Consider the following 21,347-nt stretch of genomic DNA (forward strand, 5'->3'; position numbering starts at 1 on the left):
CTGCTGCCAGCTGGGAGCCCATCCCCAGCCCTTCCCCTTGCAGCCCTCGGGCTGGGTCATACAGCACACTATGCCAAGAATAAAAAAATACAAATTAACCATCAAACAGAAGGAAAAAAGCCCTGTTTGACATGTGACAACAGCCTGATCTTTAAACCAAGGGTCACAGCTCCCAACATTGGCAGGACTTGTGTTCAGACAGGAAAAGCAGGTACACATCCAACCACAAACCAGTGGGAGCTTCTTCTTTTGACACACAAATGGCTCCAATCACAAAAAGAGAATTATTGAAACCCATATTGGATCCAAACATCTTCTTAAACAGTTTATTTGCCCCAGAACTTACAGCACTGGTATAACAGAGCTGAGTGAAATAATGGGATGATGCTCTGCTCCCAGCTACTGAACTAAGAAGGAAGAGAGAGCACAAATATCACCCAAGGCCAGACCAGCTAAGGGGACCGCAGAGATGGTTTCAGGTATTGTATAACTTTTCTCAGAAGAAAGGAAACTAAAGGGAAAAAGAAGATTCTGCATTTTAATCAGGATCCTTCAAATTAATTTTATTAATGTTCAGGCACAGATGGGAAATACAAAATGCAAACAGACTTTGCATGAAAGCATTTTAAGTATGAAAACAATTCTCTTTATCTTATTTTTAAAAAGTACAAGCACCCTCACGACAGATTAAAAAATAACCTTCCGCCACTAAAACTCAAAGGCAGCAAGAAGCAAAAGGAAACAAAGGGATTACTGTTCAAGCAATGTAATTGTAGCTTATTAAGTTTAAATAATACCTTCTAAATTAACTACCTACTTCCACCTCTCGGTGTGTCACCTGCTGACCTCTCCTGCCTGGCTTCGGGCAGGACACTGCTGTGTGCCATTGTCCTGGAGAGCAGCCCGGAGCCCCAGCCTCTGGGGCAGCTCACCTGAGGGGCAGAAGGGAGCCTTTGTCACGGATCCGAGCCCCCTAATTACCAGGATTTGGGCAGTGCTGATTAAGGATAGGCATTCAGGAAAAGAACACAGGAGCTTTCAGGAGCTGCAGGGGTCAGAGACAGGCAGAGCTACAGGTGGGGCTGGTGATGAAGAGGAGTTAACAGCGGGGGAATTAGCAGGCACTGAGTTGAAACAGCAGGACCTGGTTGCCAGGACCCTGCTCCCACCTCCTGTTCCCACACAAAGAGGGGATGGGGGGCTCCAGGCTGGCAGAGAACCTGCCCCAACACCACCGGGAAAAGGTGAGCAAATGTGCCAGCAGAGCAAAGATAAATCCATCTATCAGCTGGGAGAATTTCAGACAGAAACTTTGAGATGATCAGAGGATTTGGTCAGACCATCTTACTACACACAAACCCTTTTAGAAGGTGTCTCTGTTTTACACTTCCCCAAATCCTTTACAACTCATTTTGAGATGCTGCAATTTCGCTCAGCATTCCTTCAGAGTGGGGTTTAGGAGCACCCACGCCCTGTCCTGCCCACTGCTCCATGGCTGTCCCCATCCAGACCTCGGGAAGTTTACAGGAACATTAGGCAGATTGCTTCTTGCATAGCAGGACAGAGCCAAACAGCCTGAGCTGCCTCAAGGCAAAGTCCTTGGACTAATTCTGCTGCAAAGATGAATTTTGGGATTTGAACAATGTCTTGAAAAAAGCATGAGGCTAAATTATCAGTAATAACCCAGCGCTCAAAAGCAGGCACCCACAGCATATGCCCTGCGCCCACACTGGCTCATGGATGCACAGAGGCCATGTCTGCAGGCCAAAGCACAGGCTTGATTGTACAAATATGACTTTCAGGTCATGGTTAGATTACAAAACCTTCTCATGGGGACTCTTTGGACAGAAAAGCTTATTCTCATCTGAAGTAATTTTGTAACAAAGTATAATTATTTTGCTATTAACTTCTGCTGGCATAGGAACATCGTGAAATATCCCCAAAGTCCACACCTCTAAATGACATTGTGATGGTGGTTAAAATCATTAGAGCAACAGTGAATGTTAAAGTAGATTCTGTTTATTGAGAGCTACTTCCAGCTACTGGAGAGCTGTGTATTAAGGGCTATTAATTAGCAAGGCACCATTAGTATGCACAGAGTAGTTTCACTGTCCTAGTATTTCATTCATCTTGCTCTGTCCTTCCCCTTCCATGGCCCCTCTGAGAGAGGCCAGGGCAGAGTCAGGGGACATCCCCGAGCCCATGGCCACCAGGATGTTTTATCCCCACTGCCACCAGTGCCTGGACCAGGCAGAGCCAGGGGACATCCCCGAGCCAACGGCCACCAGGATGTTTTATCCCCACTGCCACCAGTGCCTGGAGTGGCTGTTGTCCCTGCTGCCACCTGCTCTGAGGTGCCTTTGTGTGCCTGCACAGCCTGGGCAGAGATCAGTGAGCAGACAGCCCTGGGCAGAGCTGTCTGAGCCCAGCAGGTCTGTCAGCACCTGGCTCCAGGCAGCCTCTCCTCTGACAGCTTTATGGCCGATCCTAACGAGAATCAATACGAGGGCAAGGGGTTGACAGTTCATTTTCTAAAGAGTGATCCATTGAGGGCCAATCACCAAGCAGTGTTTATCAGCCTTGGGAAGAGACATTTTTTTATGGGGGGAGAAGGGGAAGGAATCATCTCAAAGCAGCTCGACAGGCTCAATTCTCCAAGGTGGCGACTCATAATTAGAAATCCAATGTATCCTGCTATCAATCCTACCTTAAATAATAAAGTGATCAATAAAAGCAAGAGGAGATTAAGTCATCAAGCTCAGTGGTGCTTTTTTCTGTTGCAATGGCTTTTAATAAACCTGTCTCTCCACACCACATTTTCATATGTTCTGCTCTTCTTTCCTCTTGCCAGTATGGAGGCTTTGAGTTGAACACCCACAGAAAGTGATCACAATGCATGTCTACTTTCCAGATATTACAATCACAGTCACTTAACTGCTCCCCAGGACAATTTAAAGAGAGCAAATGGAGTTTGAGTGCATTTACAGCTGATGCCATTAAACTGACCAACAGAGATTGACAAAATGTGCATCATTGAGATCCCAGGCTTCAGATGCAGTAATGATACAAGCAGTTTTATCTCAAAATTACACTGAAGCAAGATCATGCTGATCTTTTTAAATGAGATTGAACACAAAGATGAAGACAGAAACACTCACACTGTGTTTCTGCTACACTGTCCTCCCACTCACAGGATTATTCCTGATGCCTGGGTTGAATTTGGGAGAATGAACAAGCACTTGGTGAAGATTATGGTGCTGCATTGATGAAACACCCATCGATCCAGTTCTGCTGTGTTACTGCATCTGATGCTGAATGACTGTGGCTCCCATTTTACAGCCATACCCCTTTCACAGAGGGAGGACTAGTACAGACTCACAGACTAGCACAAAAATCACCAGCATAGCACTTTGATGGCTTAGTTAACAAAACTGCCGTTGTTTATTCCTGTCTAACAGGAGTCAGTCCAAGAAAATCTACTGTACCCATACCCATTAAACTTAACTTCAAATTACACTAACCACAAATCTCTAGCTGGCTTGCTTCTCAATGCCAGTTATTGGAATCAGCTTTGCATTTGAAGGGCAAATAGAGCTGGAACTATTGCCATTACATCACATGCTGCTTGGTACTAACGTCGAGAAGATCAAAGCTACACAGGGAGAAGGCTTGTAATGCAAATGTACTGTTTATGATGCTAATCAAAGAATTTAGCTTTGTTTGGAGGAGACAAAAAGCTGCCTGATGAAAGAGAGAGAGAGAGAGAGAGAGAAGCTTAAGTTCTTACCTCCTGCTGATGACAAAGGCTGCAATGAGAATGACCACTAGAACAACACTGCCAGCCACTGAAACAAGAAGCACTGTGGGATTGGTACCATCGCCAATGATGGGGGAAGGAACTGAAAACAGAAAAGGGAGCATTTGTGTGAGACAACTTTAAAAAAATCAACCTAGGTAGCACTCAATGAGCTCAATGAGCCTTCTAGCTTATGAAGGCAGTTTAGAGTAGCACTCACATCTACTTTCAGGCCTTTATTATACAGTCATTTGACACAATTTTTCCAACTGCTAATGAGCTGAAGACATGATGTTTGATAATTATTTGGGGAACTTCAGTTCACCAGGCGCAAGGACTCCCTCTCCTTCTCCCCTCCAGTGCTGCTCAGAGGGTATAATGACTAATTTTTTTTCCTTTCTAATTGCTTTCCACACTTCTTTCCTCCTCCTTTTTCTTTCAGGGGGGCCAGATGATCACTCCAGAGTAGGAGAGTAATTTTAAAACGCCTACTCTCTTCCTGATGGATTGTTTTCAGTTGTTAACATCCTGAATGATATTGCCAGTAACTGGCATGACCTTAACGTGATTTAAGGAGACCTCTATGTCCAAAATAAAATAGGTTTGGTCACAGTGCCTTTCTGCTACTGAAAAGCAAACATTTTGGGGGCTAAATCTGCATGTTTCCTTGAGCAAAGTAAAAAGACTTTGACAACATAGTTTGAACATTCTTGTCTTTATATAACTGTCTAAAGAAAAGTGCAAGTATGGGAGCTGATGTAGGACACCTGACTGATCTGTGTCAATAGCTTGTAAAGGGGAGTAACAGGGCTCTATTCTCCTTGAAATAAGATATTCCAGAAACGTGCAAATGTCTGCTTTTCAGAAAACAAAATCTCTCAAGCATCAATGGCTTCCAAGTGTTTATGGGGTGCCTCTTTCCCTATACCACAGAGAAGCACTGTCACTGCTTGAATCTACAATACAGTGTGGCATTCACAGTCTCTGGAAAAATCCCTTCACCCAGGATTTTACTCCTAGGATGCTGAGAAGCCTCAGAGAAAAAGGAAAACTACTATCTCATTTGCTTCTCCTGTGTTTTGCTCACATGTGGAATGTGTTTGGAGACTGTTTACCCACAGGTGATTGTTTCCTTGGATTCTGCTGTGAGTTGTTTTCACTCATTGGCCAATCAGAGCCAAGCTGTGTCAGGACTCTGGAGAGAGTCACGAGTTTTCATTATTTTTTAGCATTCTGTAAGTATCCTTTTTGTATTCTTTAGTATAGTTTAGTTTAGTATTCTTTAATATAATATAGTATCAAAAAATAATAAATTAGCCCTCTGAGAGCATGGAGTCAGATTCACCATTCCTCCCTGCCATGGGGGTCCCTGCAAATACAATAATGTAGCATATCCAAACAGATGTCTTGGGCCAGCATCATGCCATCACCAACAGCCATGTGGCCATGCAGGAACATGATCCCAGAGCACACACACCACAGTCCAAGTGTGAGAAATAGCTACTCACTTTTCATAGTTTATGAAGGTTTATTACACCTTACAAAAAATACAACAGAAGACTGAATAAAGAGGAAAGGTTACAGCACCTGGAGCAAAAGATTTTCCCTGCCATGAGCTCAGTCCCCTCACAATTTAGGTTTCCCTTTTTAACCCTTTAACCTCTCCCAAAGTTCTGTCCATCAACCCCTTCTTTGCTGTCTAGTGGTGGAGACATCTTCTTCAAATCCTGATTGGATAGTAACAAGCCAGATGTCCCAACTCCAGCTGTCCCTTGATAACCATGCCAGGGATACAACATAAATGTAAATCTATAAAATTTTTCTTAACCTATGTACATGATATTTGACTATTAATTGTGAGAGTCAATCATGGCATTACTCATCTATCACACAAGCATCCAACATGAAACTCCCCGCACACAGCCCATTGTATCAGCACTCTCTGCAGGAGGAGCAGCAGAGGGACGGGCTGGGGAGGCCTTTACCTGTGTTGGTGGTGAACTCGAAGGGCCCACTGAAGTCTCCATAGCCTGCTGCTGTCCTGGCCCTGACGTGGAACACGTAGGAGGTCAGGGGGTTGAGCCCTTTGATGTCGGTGTTCCTGGAGGCCGTTTTCACGATGCGATAGCTGCGCTCGTTCTGGTCCTGCCAAGGCAGAGCACGGCATGATGGAGTGAAGCTGTGAACCTGGAACCCCGCTGCCTTGCCAAAACTGTCTGATCAAAGATGAGTAACAGCAATGGAATTCTCAAAATACACCATGAGGGCTCCTGCTGCTGGCCTTGCTCAATCCCCCATGCACCGTGTGCTGCACAGGGCTCTGAGCAAGCCAAAAAAGGAGGATGAGGCAGTACGCATGATGCTCATATATCACTGATTATTTAAGAAATCACACAGTGAAAACCCTTGGAAAACGGCCAAGCATTCAAATAGGATCCTCTTGATGAACAAGCACGTTTTACTCACACATGCTGGCACTTTCCTTTTCTTCCTACCAGCCAGAAGCCATATAAAAAAAGGATAAAAATATTTTAAAAAAGACTTAGAAAATATCTTCCAGGAAGTCCATTATTAAAAATCATTCTATTTTTGGCTGGAAAATCTATCAGAAAATGTAATAATCTAGCTTCCCTGCAAAGCAAGTGCCTTTTAATGTATGTGGAAAGCAAGTAAGTGAATTTTTTAAATAAAAAAATTAGAAGTATTCGTGTGCATGTGAGAGACAGCACACACAAGCAAGAGCAGGTAATTGTTCATTTTTGCAGAGACCCTTCAAAGAAAATAGCTCTTTTCATAATTCCCTACTTGAGAAGTTATTTGAAGGAATAACATCTCCCTCAACTTGGAAAGTATGAAGAATCTAATTTTCTCTCCTTATTCTCTATTAAAAGCCAGCCAGTCCACGCTATCACTCCAAGCAGAAGCTGTCGGCAAACAGATCTTATTATTATGACTCTGTTATATACTTCATTATTATACTTCTGTCTATGAAGGAAAGCTAATGTCTCACTTCTGCCCAACACTATTGACTCTCATTATAAATGTGATTGCTATAAAAGCTCAGTTTCTAGGTAGGAAAGAAATAACAAAATAAATTCATACTGTACAGCAGGAACAGCCTATGAATCTTACTCTTTCAAGCAACCATTCAAGTGCATGAAATCCTTAATTGGATTTTATTAAACTGAATCTATTTCGTTTCAAATGATGGAATCCTATCTGGAAATAAACCACAGTGGAATGAAATAAAAAAGCTGTGCCCAAGCCCAAAGGGAACTCCTGGCTTGTCCATTTCTGAGCAGTACCTTTTCATAGTATTTGACCTCATACTCCAGGATGACTCCATTTGGCCTGTCAGGTTCCAGCCAAGCCAAGGCAACACTGTGCCTTGTTATCTCCTTAGCCTGGATCAATGCAATCGGGGATGGAGCTGCCAGGAGGAAAAAACAAAAAATAAAGAAACATTATAAGCAATCACTTAGTTTTCATGAGGAACATGTATTTTTAGTTGGAACTTTCACAACATGAGCATTTTCCGAAACCGTGTTTTTCTTGGGGGGTGAGGGTGAGGGGAAATTAGAAACAAAGATTTTTCCTGTTTTCTCTACCAAAATGACATTTAATCATCTCTAAGAAAGATTGGGTTTGGATGCTGAACAGTACTAGATAGGTGGGTTTTGAAGTAACAACACAGTTGTCTAAGCACTGCAATGTTCATGCTGCTCAGTAAAACTTTCATAAGAGATTGTGGTACTAAAAGGATCTCTTATTTTTGTCCTGTGTCATTTTGGTCCACAGTCACTCTCTTCTTCCATCTCCTAAAATTAACTGATGTTATTCCATTAGCTATTTACTTCAAAGGAACTATTAAGTTCCTGAGGTTCCAACCTTGTTTTCTCTAAAGCTGAGAAAATATTGCCACTGAATTTAGTAAGGCCAGAGTGAAGCTGAATACATATGAATTTGGGCCCTCCCATTAAAACCAGGAAACTTGTATTTCAACAATCTGAGCTGATTTGTGCCTAATAACTTGCCCTGCTTACACCCAAATCTCTGAGCAGTCCCTGGAAAATGGCCAAGGGCCAGATTCTGGCTTTGGTAGCTCCTTCCCAGCCAAAAGATACCAGAGACTGGTCCAGTGTGTGCCAAAATGGCATCTCCTGACCCTGTCCCACGTGGTGCTGCACTGATGCCATGAACAGAAAGAGCAGGATTGCACCACCACGGGTAAGGGCTGCAGCATTTTTGGAAATACTCTACCTAGCAACAAGCTAAACTCCAAGACCCTTTAAACTGTATCTGTGTCAGTAATAAAGGCTGCAATGAAGAAGATAATGGAAAACATCTCTTTGTGCACCGTGCACTGCCTAAAAAGCCCCTGCTAATGCTGAAGTTCAGGTTTCTGACTGGCTGGAGGACAATGCCTTCTCCCTTTGCCTGTGATAGCAGCAGATTCATGGCCGTGCTGGGGAACGGGCTTTCTGAAGATTTATGAACCCGGCTGCCCCTTCCTTGCTGATGTGTTGCTGTGTGGTCACATCTCTAGCCAGCTGTTATCAAGCTCTTTTGATGCTGACAATAGCTGGTATAAATGGTGGAGTCTCCAGGGATAAAAAGGGACATTCATGAAATTTTTAATCTTATCTAACAAAGCTGTCCTGTATAACCAGAGATTAGAGGTCTTCCTAAATTGAATATATTTCTTCTTTTGTCCCCTGATGCCGTAGCTGCTCTTTTCCCCCCACTTCCCTTTCTTTTTGTTTCTTTTTCTACCTTTAACTTTGGAATGACGATCCATGAAAATGTTATAAAGTTAAAAGTATCCTTGAAAGAGATATCCTTGAAAACTACCAAGAAAGGCAAATAAATAAAATAGTCACTATAAATGAAAGGAAAATTGAATGTTGAAAGCCTCAAACCTACTTGACCATATCAGACAGTTCTGATGGAAGTGAAAATAACCGGTAGGTGCTGCAGTCACAAAAGGGTGTCTCCTCTTGATGTGAAACCATCAGGGAGCTGCTTCCCGATTTACTATTTGACAGTTTGGCATCTCTGTTAGAAATGCCTCCAAACCTTTATCTCTTTTTTCCTTGTCTGTCTCTCACAGGCAAAGGCAAATACTGAATGACAGAGGAGACTATAAACACACAGCCAACAGGGAGGATCCAGGTGTGCTCCATCAAATTATATCTGTGGCACGACTGCAAACCTGCTTAATAACCTCACACTTCCTCAGGAGAGAATCAAACCTTTCTTTAATTCCCCTCTGCAATAAGAATACTGCTCAGCTAATAAATTAGAAATCAGATTTGTTACCCTAAAACACACACGCACAAGCCATTACTGATAAACCAAGCGGAGAGAAATCTGCTTAGTTAATCGCTGCCTCATGCGGGGCAGACAAGCAATTCTTTTTGCTGAGAATCCATCACTTATGTTGCTCTGACCTCAAGAACTGTAGAGAGAAAGTTCCCTTTCTTTCCTTTATCCTCTCTTTAACCTCCTTGGTTTGCCATTTCATTTCAGCAAGCATCTATATTGGAATTTAGTGAGTCCGTCAATATTGGGCTGGTAAGTGCTGTATGAAAACACATTTCTTCTCTGTAAAATGGCTATTTGCAGCAGAAGAATTTATATTAACTAAGCCTTCCAGTGAAAAACTCTCAGCTTTATATAGCTTAACAAGCGCTTTCTCACTTCTCACAAAAAATGGACAGCTGATCTTAGGCACTACACCATACTGGAATAAGCAACAGGCTCCTGCCTTCCAGGACACAAAAAGGACCTGTACATCAATTCCTTCATTACTCCTTCCACTTTTAAGAATGGCCATATTTTTTCCTTCCTGCCCTTTATATGCAAATTCATCCTCCTTAACTTTCAGTATCTTCTTTTGTCCTGGATCCTGCAGATGAGCCATTTGTTCATAACTTTGTATTGCCTGCACATCCTGCCTCTCCATAGCTATACAGAAGTCCTAAGAATGCCAAAGTCCAACTACAGAACTGCAAGAAGCTCTTCAGGAGTGACACCCATCCCTGCAGCACAGACCTACAGTGGTCTGTGCAATAGCATGGTGAGCTGAAACTCTGAAGACCTTGAGGAGCTGGACCCAGTACCCACAAGGTACTACAGTTATCCCACTGCATATAATCCTCAGTTACCAATTCCCTTTTATTTCTGCAAGTAGCCCTACAAATCAGGTTTACATTTCCCCCTTATTTTTCAGGATCCACCATCTGACCTGAAAGATTGGACTCCTGGAAGAGCACCAGTTTCTCCTTGCACATGTATTACCAAAGGACATAAGAGTCTGGCCAATATTGTCCAGGACAAAGAATATGTCAGCACTGCCAGCTCAACATGGCACTCCAGGCAGAAGACACAGCCTTCTGAGTGAGCTTGTGCAAAATATTTACATTCTTTGTTCTTCTGCCTTTTGCCTTTAAATTGCCTCTTGGGGATGATGTGAAGATAAACATGTAACAGGTTGTAAAATGACGCTTTGATCACAAGCAGAATAAAAGACAGAATACTCTCTCCTATGTGCGTGGGCTAAGTGTTCATTAGACGCATACATTCCTACATAAAACACATTGAGGACAGCTTGACCAAAAAGAATAATGTTCACAATTAAGGTGTTCAGAGTAAGATCCCATGAAACTTATGGGAGATCACTTTTTCCTTCACCTTTTGCACTTTTCTCCACCCTGCTCCTTTATGTTTGGAAAGGAGCAGTAAGCAATGACTTGTTTCTCAATCATCACTGCTTACAACAGCCAGCTTTCTGCCACACGTGCACAGACTGCACATACCAAGCACCAATTCTACCAGAACAGCCCATTTCACAAAATGAGGTATTTTGGTGTCTAAAAAGGGGTCTCCCCTTGAACAAAAGCACCAAGTGTAACTTTCCTGAGTTCAAAGCTCAGCAGTTCCTCTCCCTTAAAAACCATGCTCCCTACTGATGTGAATGTTGCAATTTTCTTTCATCTACTTCCTCAATAACCTGCCATTAAACACCTACTAGTAGTTTTATTACCTCAGCTCTGAGCTTGCGGCCTACAGAGAGAGAAAGAGCACAGATGTACTACAAAAACTTCACCCAAATGCCATAAAGCCATGTCCCAAGGCTAGCCAGTGCTGAATTGTAGCACTTTCGAGGCACTTTAAAGGATGGCAGAGGCAGAGTGTCAGTTTTTCATTACTGGTTCAAATTAGGAGGGGTGGGGGGGAATGGAAAGAGGAAAAAAACAGGAAATAAATAGATGCAATAAAGTCTCTGGCATGTAGGCATCCATGAGTGAAAACAGCCCTTTATAAAACTACAGCACGTGAGTACTCAGATATCAAAGATACACAATGCCCAGTGTTTTATTGAAGATGCCTTCTTACCCACAGCGGGGTTTACTTTCCACTCCCCATGATTTGAATTTAAATGGATCATGTTTACTCAAGGGGTCTTTCACTGACTGAAAAATATACCCACAGTTTGTACATTATCTCAGCTAAATTCAAATAACATATTTAAATTTAATTACTTGAAGCTTAGGGGTTTTCATGCTTTTCTTTATTCCCTCAATTGCACACAACACTTATTTGTTCTTATCAATGGCTATGCGCTTTGTCAAGCAGCAAAATTAAATGCTTGAAAGCACTAATGATGTTACTGTGATTAAGGGTTTTTACCTTCCAGGGTAGATACTAAAAGCCTGCTCCATTATTAATTACTTTAAAAAAAAAGAAAAAAAAAGAAAATATTTCTGAGAATCTAACACTGAAGAAAAATCCTTTTAGAAAACAAAGCAAGAAAATGAAAGGTCTTTCATTTAAAAAAATCTTCTCTTGATTAGGACACAACATATTTAAGGGAACCTGGCACATTTCAGGTTTTCTCTTTGGCTATTTACCTTGTAACACTGTCGGCGTTTGTATGAGATTTTGTAAATTGTATTAGTAAATAATCTCACAGCAGGAAAATTATATATAGCACAAAGAATCAAATGCAGTTTTAATAATTTCTAAAGGCCCATGCTCTGGACCAGATTCTGATCATTTCATGCATGTAAGAGGGCATCTTATTTGACTAGCTGTCACACTGACTTCAAATCTAGAGAAGAGAGAAATGTCCAACCCTCTTTAGTTACACAGAACTATTTACATAGTTTTACATAGAACTAAAACATATTTATCAGAATAAATTAAAAAGAAAGCAGTTCTCTTTCATAGAGTCCCAGCATTGTTAGGGTTGGAAGGGACCTCTGGAGATCATCCAGTCCAATCCCCTGCCAAGGCAGGGTCACCTGGGCAGGTCACACAGAAATTAATCCAAATGGGTTTGGAATGTCTCCAGAAGGGGAGACTCCATGACCTCCCTAGGTGGCTGTTTCAGTGCTGTTCTTCCTCATACTGAGGAACTGCTTATGTTTTAGTTTCTGGCCTTTGCTCCTTGTCCCCTCACTGGGCACCACTGAAAAGAGCCTGGCACCATGCTCTTGGCACCCCTTTGAGATCTCATTATTGCATTAATGAGATCTCCTCAGTCTCCTCCAGACTAACCAGGCCCGGACCCCACAGTCTCTGCTCATAAGAGAGATGCTCCAGACCCCTCATCATCTTTGTGGCATCCACTGCACTCTCTCCAGTCACTCCTTTTCATTTTTTTTTGCTGAGGACCCCAAAACTGGATACAGCACTCCAGATGTGGCCTCACTGGGACCAGAAAATATTTTAGCATGACCACAGTTCCAAACATATGCAAAGCATATGTACAAGGCATGTATGCTCATCAGGGTAACACAGCAAAGGCTCCTGCACATGTGTGAGGCGATGTGCACTCCCAGATTAGATGTCTGTGCACGTCTGAGGAGCCAAGCTGGAGTCTGGCATTCCCATTCCTCACTGTCAGCATGACAGCTACGCCTTCTCCCAGGGACCTGCCAGAGTCTGTGGGCTGCCTCTGTGCTTTACAAACTAACCACATGCATATTTGGGGCTTTTTTCATTATTCCCTCTGTAAAAGTGGAGCAAACATTTGTGCTAGTGATGATTGGGCCAGGTTAGGACTTGGACAAGGATCTAGAGGCCTGATTGCTCAAACAAGCCACTGGAAGCTTCCCAAGACATTCCCGAGTCCTCTGTCTTCCCACCGTCTGCCTCTCCTTCCCCCAGGAATGACGACGGGTGAGGAACACCTCCCAGCCTGGGGAGAGAGACAGCCAACATTCAGGGCAGCATTTTCACGCTTTTAGTGTTTAAAGCAAAGGCTTTAAATCTCCTCCTGTGGAGTAAAGTGCCCCAGGTTATCCACCCACACACCAAAATCCCAGCCAGCGAAGGGAGAAGCAGTGTGACAGCTGAGCTTGGCCTGCTTCTCCCAATCCCTTTAACCAGCCCTAATGCTGCTGAGCTGAACTTTCCCTCCTTCATTTACTACCAAGGGAAAGCACCAGCTTGGCCACAGGATATTCTCACAGGACACCTTCATCCCAAATTAACAGGCACAAGGGATCTTCCCTTGCTTCCCAGGCTCTGCAACCCAGTCACAGCCCTCTGAGGAAAACAAGTGACAGGCCCTCAAACCTAGGGACCAGCTCACATCAGTTGTTTGTAATGATGTGTTCATAAAGAAAGGGGCTAGAAAATGAGATTTTAAAGACTGTTAACACAGTATTATTATGTTTTAAACATTTCCTCTGTGTTAAAGTTTTCATTTCTTGCCTCTCCCTAAAGAACCTGTGCTGCAAATCTTGCCAAACCACAAAAGCTGGCTCTGACTTGCATCAAATCAAAAGCTTGAAGGAAAACCCAGGCTCTCAGCAGCAACAAATAGTAGTAGTTGAGGATTATTAGAGTGCTGTACTTTTACTACCTAAGTCCAGCTTCATTTTTTGGAGACTAGCAGGGGCTGCTGAGCATCCACAAAGAGCCTGTGGATTTTCTGGGCTGCACATCCAGTTCTGTGTCACTCTTAGCACAGACTACTTCAACATACCAGAATTCCTCTAATTTAGCTGAAAACTATTACAGGAATTGAGATGTGACCAGAGTTCCCCATGGTTTACATCAGAAATGAAGAGAGGATGAAGAAGATTTTTGCAAGCCCAGGAGATGGCTCGTTCTGGGGAACAAAGAGTGCCACAGCTCTTGACAGCAATACATTAGTTTCAGGTACTGGCTCTTCCAATTTTGAAGGCCAAATAATGATGTCAGCTTATGCAATGCAGGTCTGGAATTACTCCAAAGATCTGAATCTGCAACCTACAATCTCAAAGATTGCCTTAAACCAAAAGATTATAGAATCTACATAGCATTTAGCAAAAGATTTGTATTACAACTCAAGCATGGGGTCTGTTTCATCTGAAAACTGCTTGCTTTCTTTCTGCTCGCTTGCTAAGAAAACTTGTTGGCATGTTCTGACAAGGATAACTTAATAGTTGCCAACAGAAACATGGCAGAATACCGTGTATTTCCTGTATGTACCAATGCCAGTTTAAAACAAACAGGAAAACAAGCCTTTCAGTTGGAAGGCAATTTATAAAAATCTATCTGAACATCACAATCACTTAAAAACCCCAGCACCAAAACATTTCTAAATGCTAGAATGATTAACATGGAAGGGTGAACATACTTTGAGCTGTGAGTTGCTCTAGAAACTCTAGAGCTATAAGTAATTTGTTAAGATGGATAATTAGTCAGCAGCTGTCTGACCCGAGCAGGTTTGGAGCCGCTGGTCACAAAGCAAGTCACGCTGCACTTATTCTTCCCTCTGGTTGAGCCTGGAATCTGACCCAGTATAAACAGCAATAAATTTTGTAGCCTAAAGAAGCCAACACTGATGCTCCACTGCATTATACTGGCTTGAGAGAAGCAGAAAAAATGAGCCAGGCAGTCCAGACAAAGAGAGACTGCTGTGATCCAGAGCTGTGCATGTGACACTTAGGGACTCCAGGACCTGAATTTGGGTGGGACACTTGCGGAAGGACGTGCTGGAATCATCCTCTTACTTCTCAGATGCTGGTCCAAGCAAGCAGAGACCACCAGAAACCCCTGATGGTGTGACACAATGTACAGCCCCCCTGAGGACAGTGGCTCTGGGGGAGCTGACAGGAGGGATTAGAGACCATAACCCCCAGCTATTAAAGCAGATAATAAAGTTGGAAATGGAGCATTCCCCAACAGCTCAAAATAAATAGTCTGGAGCAAAATGCTCCACTTAGCATCTTTCCCTCAGGGCAGCTCTGCCTCACCCACGTGCCCTGCTGCTCCTCCCAGGAAGCCAGAAGTAGCCACCAGAGTTAATTCTTGCTCAGAAATAGCCTGTCTTTCACCCTTGCACAGGAGGAGGATCTGCTGAGCTGCCTTTTCTAAACAAACTCCACTCCCCTCTGCCCCTTCCACCAGGAAATCAAAGCTACCCTGAAATGAGACCCCCATCCCATTCTCTAAGCCCTTCCTCAAGTCAAACAACCATCCAGCTGCTCCTCCTTCACTGTGCCATCCTCCTGCCCACAGTTAAGACACAGTTTGCACACACATCATGAGTCAACGCACAAGAGGGGAAGAGCTGTTCCTAAATTGCACAATGAAATACCTGCACTGTATCTGTGCCCTGCAAACCACTTGTTGTGCACAGCTTTCAAACCTCTTACAACAGCGTTCCAATAATCCATAGAACATAAGAATACTGACTCTGCTGTTGTAATAGCCCAAAGGGGCAGCCCTTTGTCTCACAAGGAATAGGGCAGCTCTCACCTGATGCCCCTTGTCTGTATCTGTTAACAGAAAGCCTCATTTCTGCTCCCTGCTCCTTTCTTATACTTACCACCAAGTCACCTGAGCATGTGGTTACCCCAACAGTTATGGCATAAAGCTTAATCCATTATGGGGCAAATGTGTGATTTGGCACCCAAGGCATCTCCTATCGTTGCTCTCCCTGGTTCTCACACAGTTACTTCTTATTTACTTGAAACAAGGATGTCTAGATGATGTATATACATGTGCTAAGTAACGTCCTTTGTCACTTACCTTCAGCATTAAGAATATTAGATTTTGTAAAAAGTGCTGCTTAAAAGCCTTTTTAAAATCCAGACAAGCAGAAGCCTCTGCCCTATTTGCCACTTAGATGCTTTGGAAATACTGAAGTGTCTTCCAAACAAAATAAATAAATAAATAAATGGCATGACTCATTCTGCTAAAGCAGCATTCGCTATTTTAATAAATAGATTTGGCCACATTGCCTCATCCTGGTTTCTGAAGTGCTGCAGTAATAGCAGAGACTTAGACTTTGCCATTTGGGTTTCTTGGATCAATCATCTAAAGTCAGAAATGGCAAGATTCTTGGGGGAAGAAAAAGTAATAAAATTATAAACATTTTACTCCCACTGTGATCCACAGCTCCAAGAGCCACTGCAGGCTGGGCCTGAGCCATGCCCTCCTGAGCCTGCAGCACCCAACAGAACCCCAACCCAGGATTCACTCAACAAGAATCACAATTCAAATCTTACAACTTGAGTGCATAAATTGTTCCAAAGCCACCAAAGGTAAGGAACATCAGCCATATTTAATTTCAGCTCCATCACACAGAGGAGGCTGGTGCAGAAGGTTTGCATTTATGTATTTATATTTCAGCTAAACAAGCTATACATTTTAATTACAGCTGATATTCAGAGCATTCAGCTGGAACTCCAGTGAAGTACCTTCTGTGCAAAGGTTAGATGGATTTGACGTGATACCATCTCTGTGCTGTGGAGAAACGCTTGTGATTGAATCAAGGTTTGGGTGTTCTGGGCTCAGGTTAGCAGCACTCTGTGAAGAACACTGCTCTGACAGCACTTGAGATCCTCATTCTTGCAGGATGCTGCAAAACACTCTGATATACTCCCCCACCAAAGTGTCTCTTCTCCAGGGAACAAAGATACTCTGTGCTGTTGGAAAGTACCACAGAGAATCAGACTACAGCACACTTAACTCACACTTGGAGCTCTCCCACCAGGTCCTTTCACTGGAACTGAATTAAACCCCCTTTCCTTCACCCACAACGGGCAGATTTGTTCAGGAAATTAAAAATCATTAATAGACCCAATGAGAGAGAAAAAACTCTGCACACAGTGTTGCTACAAAAAGCAAAATTACCTATGTTTGCCATTCATTAAAAAAAAAAAAAGTGATGAGGTACAAACTGGGGAAGAGTCCTAAGCTTCCTGAAACACATAAACCTTAAAATTAAAATCTTAGTTCATGATGTCAGTAGCCAATTACATCATAGGTGGCACATAATTAAACTTATAAAGGGGTTTCATTATTTTGGTTTTATGCTGGATACTGAAAACCAGTGCATTATTTGTTTTAAAATTGTGTCAATTGGAAAAACCCCAAGTGGAATCAGCAATTAAATATTAAAGGTGGTTGCCTCAGTGTAAAACACTCCAAAGAATAATTGGTTTCCTGTGCAATGTGAGTGCAATTACAAAGTCTGAAAAATTTCAATACTAAAAAATAAATAAATAAAGATTTGAAAAAAATATTAACCTTGTGAGGTTATGAGGATGTTGACCTGTACAAAGACCAGCCAGATTTATGTCCTGGAAGAATACTGAGCTACAGTCTGGGCAAATAAAAGCCCATGAAAACAATAACTTGTGCAGCAGTCAGACTCAGTATCCTGAGTTTGGACCTTCATTTCCAGTCCCATATTCCAGCAGCCAGGATGGCAGTGACTGACCTCTTTCCAAGGCACCACTGGGCCTGCACCCCCTGTCTGGAGAGCCACAAACCCCTGCAGCTCCTCCAGGGCTCCCTTGGCTCCTCCATCCCCGAGCGCCCAGCGAGCTTGGAAAACACAGCATTTAACACCCAGCCACTTACACATTCCAGTCACTTTCTGCCTTATTTATGTGCATGCACAATATCCTGATAAACTATAAGGGAGGCTGTGGCTACTCCATCTGCATTCCCTTTTATGCTGGGAAGATAAATTGGGGCTGATTCAGAGGACAGATTTAAAGAACGCAGTCTGTTACCGAGACAAGCACAATCTTCCCAGGGAGCCCTTGTAGCGGGCTGTCTCCAGATCATGCCTTTATTTGTTTGCTAAAATAAATGGGACAGCACACAAAACTCAATTCATACACCAGACACCTCTTCCAGCCCACTATACTTTCCTATTTTGCTCAGTCAAAACTGTCTTGTTCTATTATCTCTCGATAAGACCACTTAACGGCAACATAGAAAATTAAAAATAATAAAAAGCTAATTAAAAATTTCAATGCTTTCCTTTTAGCCTTTGGTAATCTGTGGAATTGGAAGGCAGTTATATCCAAAGCACATTACAGCTTAAGGGTTTTTCTGACTGTAATAATCCATGGATACTTTCAATGGATTTTAATACAGACAAAACCAAAGATATTTTATGGAGCAGTAGAAGAATTTAATAAAAAAATCAGCATCAGTCAATTGTCTTTTTAAGACTAGGTGATAGAATTCGATAGCAGGGATAAAAGTCCTAATAAACTCTGCAGGAGCAGTTCAGAAGGCTGAGACAAAAGCTATCATTTCCTTTCAAATTAACAGTAGGATTTTTCCATAAGGGATGGTCTGAAATACAAATGACCGCAGGAATAAAATACAAATGCTTGAGCTTCCTACACCTCTTTTGACTGCATTTAAAATAGTAAATACAAAACCACGGTCAACTTTTGTTATTAGCAGTTTCCAAAACACAGTTTTCAGGGACCCTGAATCCATTCTCAGAATGCACTCCAAGTTCTGGGGCTCTGGTTCTTGAATTTAGTAATGAAGACAGATTACCTTAATCTAAGGAGATGCCATGAAATCCTTCAAGTGGATGCAGAGAGAGGCTCCCACTTTGTTGGGGAGGGGAAGCCCACTGGAGCCCTGCCACGATAATAAAGCGCTGCCTGCACACCAGTTCACACTTGGGGCTAAATCTGAAGTGACATTTCTCAATGAAAGAAGTAGTATTCACTCGTGTGCTCAGCATTTTGATGTCCACCAGAAGCTGGCAAACATGATTATAGGGAGCCAGCAGGCATGCCACAGCTCTATTTAGCCCTCACGGTTTAGCACAACGCTATGCAACACATAAATAAAATATAACTGGCTGCCTTGGGATGGTATTCTGGGAGTGGGATTTCATACATATGGATGGACTTGACACACATTTCACAAGGACAGAACATCTGAACCAGAATGGGCTGCTTCACCCACCCTTTGGGGTCAGTTCAGCATCCTGCCCTCCAAACTATGAGCCAATGCAGAAACTTTTGGGCTTCGGGGACTAGTGATGTTTATTTGTGCTACTCTGCATGGCATTTTAATTAGTAACTGTGTGGATTTAAAAACTGTGAATGGACACACAGGGGTAGTTGTGCAGCCTAGCTTTTGTGTTTCTACTCTCTCAAAAAAATCCTGTTTGAGGACATCAGCAGGGGGTTAATGGAAGCTTTGATAAAGTTCTCCGAGGCCTTTTATTGTGGCTGAACTACAGACTGGACTCTGCTGTCTCTCTGGCTGCTTTCCAATTTATTTAGTCAGCTGCAAAAACAACTAGAGAATTTAGAAGCCCATCTAAACATTTAGCAGCCACAAATATTCTTGGGCAAATTCTGCTTCCATATAAAAATATTTCTGTGCCAGTTATTTAAGGGAAGCGCTCACATCGATCATCAAGCTCCATGAATGGGAAATGTCAGTTTGCTGCCAGGGAAAGTGAGCACACAGTTAAATAGTCCAGGGCAAATAAAAGCTGCAGGACCACATCTCCATCTCTGTCAGTTTGGTAACTATTCATCTGTACCAACATCACTGAGACCAGAATTTTATTCCTCTTTGAAGTAAATTTCTATGACTTGAATCACTACCCAATGCTGAAATTAAGCATCTCTTTCCCTAGGAGGGCATGTAACTAACTTCCATTTTCTATAGCAAACCATGAGATCCTTTAAAAAATGTGACTAAAGTTTTATTTAAATGCTGCAATTACATCTTGGCTCTATCTGACATGCAGCTTGTCTAAGCTGTTCACTGAACCCTGAAGCTGGTTATTTACTAAGGATCTTTATAAAGCACTTTTTTTTTTCCTTCCGACCAAGACTTGTATCCCCCACCTTGAATACAAATTCATGGAAATGGGTGGTGCAGACAGCTTTGCCAGAAAGCAGGCAGTTGTTATTTTAATTATTATTTCTTTGTGGAATGCTGCAGTTACCTTAAAATAATAATTTAATCCTTCTCAACAATAGTTTTCCCAGTTTTGTTTTTAAGATGGGAGCACGTATGCCTACAACTACACATTTATTACAGACCATCAGTTAAAGTCTCTGCAAGAACACAGAGTTGTTAAGAAGAAACTCCCACTTGCATCTGCCAGCTTGGAGAAGCTCCTTACTCAGACACTTAAACTTACACACGTAATTAAACGTGCAGCATAAGAAACCTGAAGCAGTCAACACATGACAACTTCAAGTCCCTGAGAAATCTCATGCTCAGTGCTGAAATTTGCCCATTGAAAAGTATTCCCCCCACTGTTAAGTTCCACACAATTCCCAAATTTCTAGCACAAGGATCACTTTTCTTTCTGGATCTCCCACTGCATTAATATTTGAAAGATCTGTGGCTTCCCAAAATACACCATTGGGTTTGCTGCAGGAGTCTTTGCAGTAACTCATTCAATGTAAATCTTCAGATGCCCAAAGCCAAAACACAAATCCCTTTGAAAGCCAAAGCAGGGGAAGAAAAGGCAGGTGAAGTGAAGGCTGTCCTGCACGTGCTGGCAGGTCACCTCACTGACCAGGGCACATAAAACCCAACAACAGCAGGCAGCTTGTCCCAGCCCTCCTGCTTGAACAATCTGCAGGGGGGATTGCTGCTCGTGTCTAGCAGAAAAACATGAAGCCTTAGAAACCCCACTGATCTAGATTTGAAATGAGAAAGTTGCATATAATTACCCTGGAATTCTGCAAGATGCTGTAAGAAATCACTCAGAATGTCATGCTCATGGATCACCCCTTTTCCAAGTCCATGCTTACTTTTTATTTTCTTTCCTACTGAATTCAGGCTTGACACAACTCCATTTGGGGAATAATTTGCTGGTCTATCATCCTTAGTACAAACACCTTAAAGCAAAGCAAGAACACTCCTTTGCAGCTCCCTTTTCCCATTACCCATTACATTGTACAGAAAAAAGAATGCAGCCAGTAGTATCACACACACTTCCCATGCTCTGGACAGCTGGCACACATCCAGATGTTTGCCAAGAGATTATTTTAAATCAGGTTTGTTGGGAACTGGGTGGCCAGAGGGTGCTGTGACTGTTTATACACACCCAGCTACGTGCATGAGTTTCCTCACGGGTTTGTGTGCCTGAAAAAGGACCACTGGAACAGGCTATTTGTATCCTTTGGCTGCAGGGAACAAGTAACTGGAAAGGGTGGGACTGTGCTGGGAGCAAGTACTTAGAATAAAAATAAAGAACTAAATTGACTCTTGGATGCCTGTGAAGGCTACAGGCAGACCAGCTGTGCCCACA

The 21,347-nt window shown here is 42.6% G+C and overlaps 1 protein-coding gene across 1 annotated transcript in view; it reads right to left on the reverse strand.

Moving 5' to 3' along the window:
- EPHA4 (EPH receptor A4) overlaps nt 1–21,347 on the reverse strand; it is a 104,692-nt gene that overhangs the window by 20,958 nt on the left and 62,387 nt on the right. Inside the window, exons 6-8 of the mRNA XM_074547038.1 lie at nt 7,102–7,226; nt 5,782–5,941; nt 3,788–3,899 (exon numbers count right to left, since the gene is read on the reverse strand). Of these exons, the coding sequence (XP_074403139.1) occupies nt 3,788–3,899; nt 5,782–5,941; nt 7,102–7,226 (397 nt within the window). The remainder of the gene's footprint in view (nt 1–3,787; nt 3,900–5,781; nt 5,942–7,101; nt 7,227–21,347) is intronic.

This window comes from Zonotrichia albicollis, chromosome 9, assembly GCF_047830755.1.
Source record: "Zonotrichia albicollis isolate bZonAlb1 chromosome 9, bZonAlb1.hap1, whole genome shotgun sequence".
Classification (NCBI taxonomy): domain Eukaryota; kingdom Metazoa; phylum Chordata; class Aves; order Passeriformes; family Passerellidae; genus Zonotrichia; species Zonotrichia albicollis.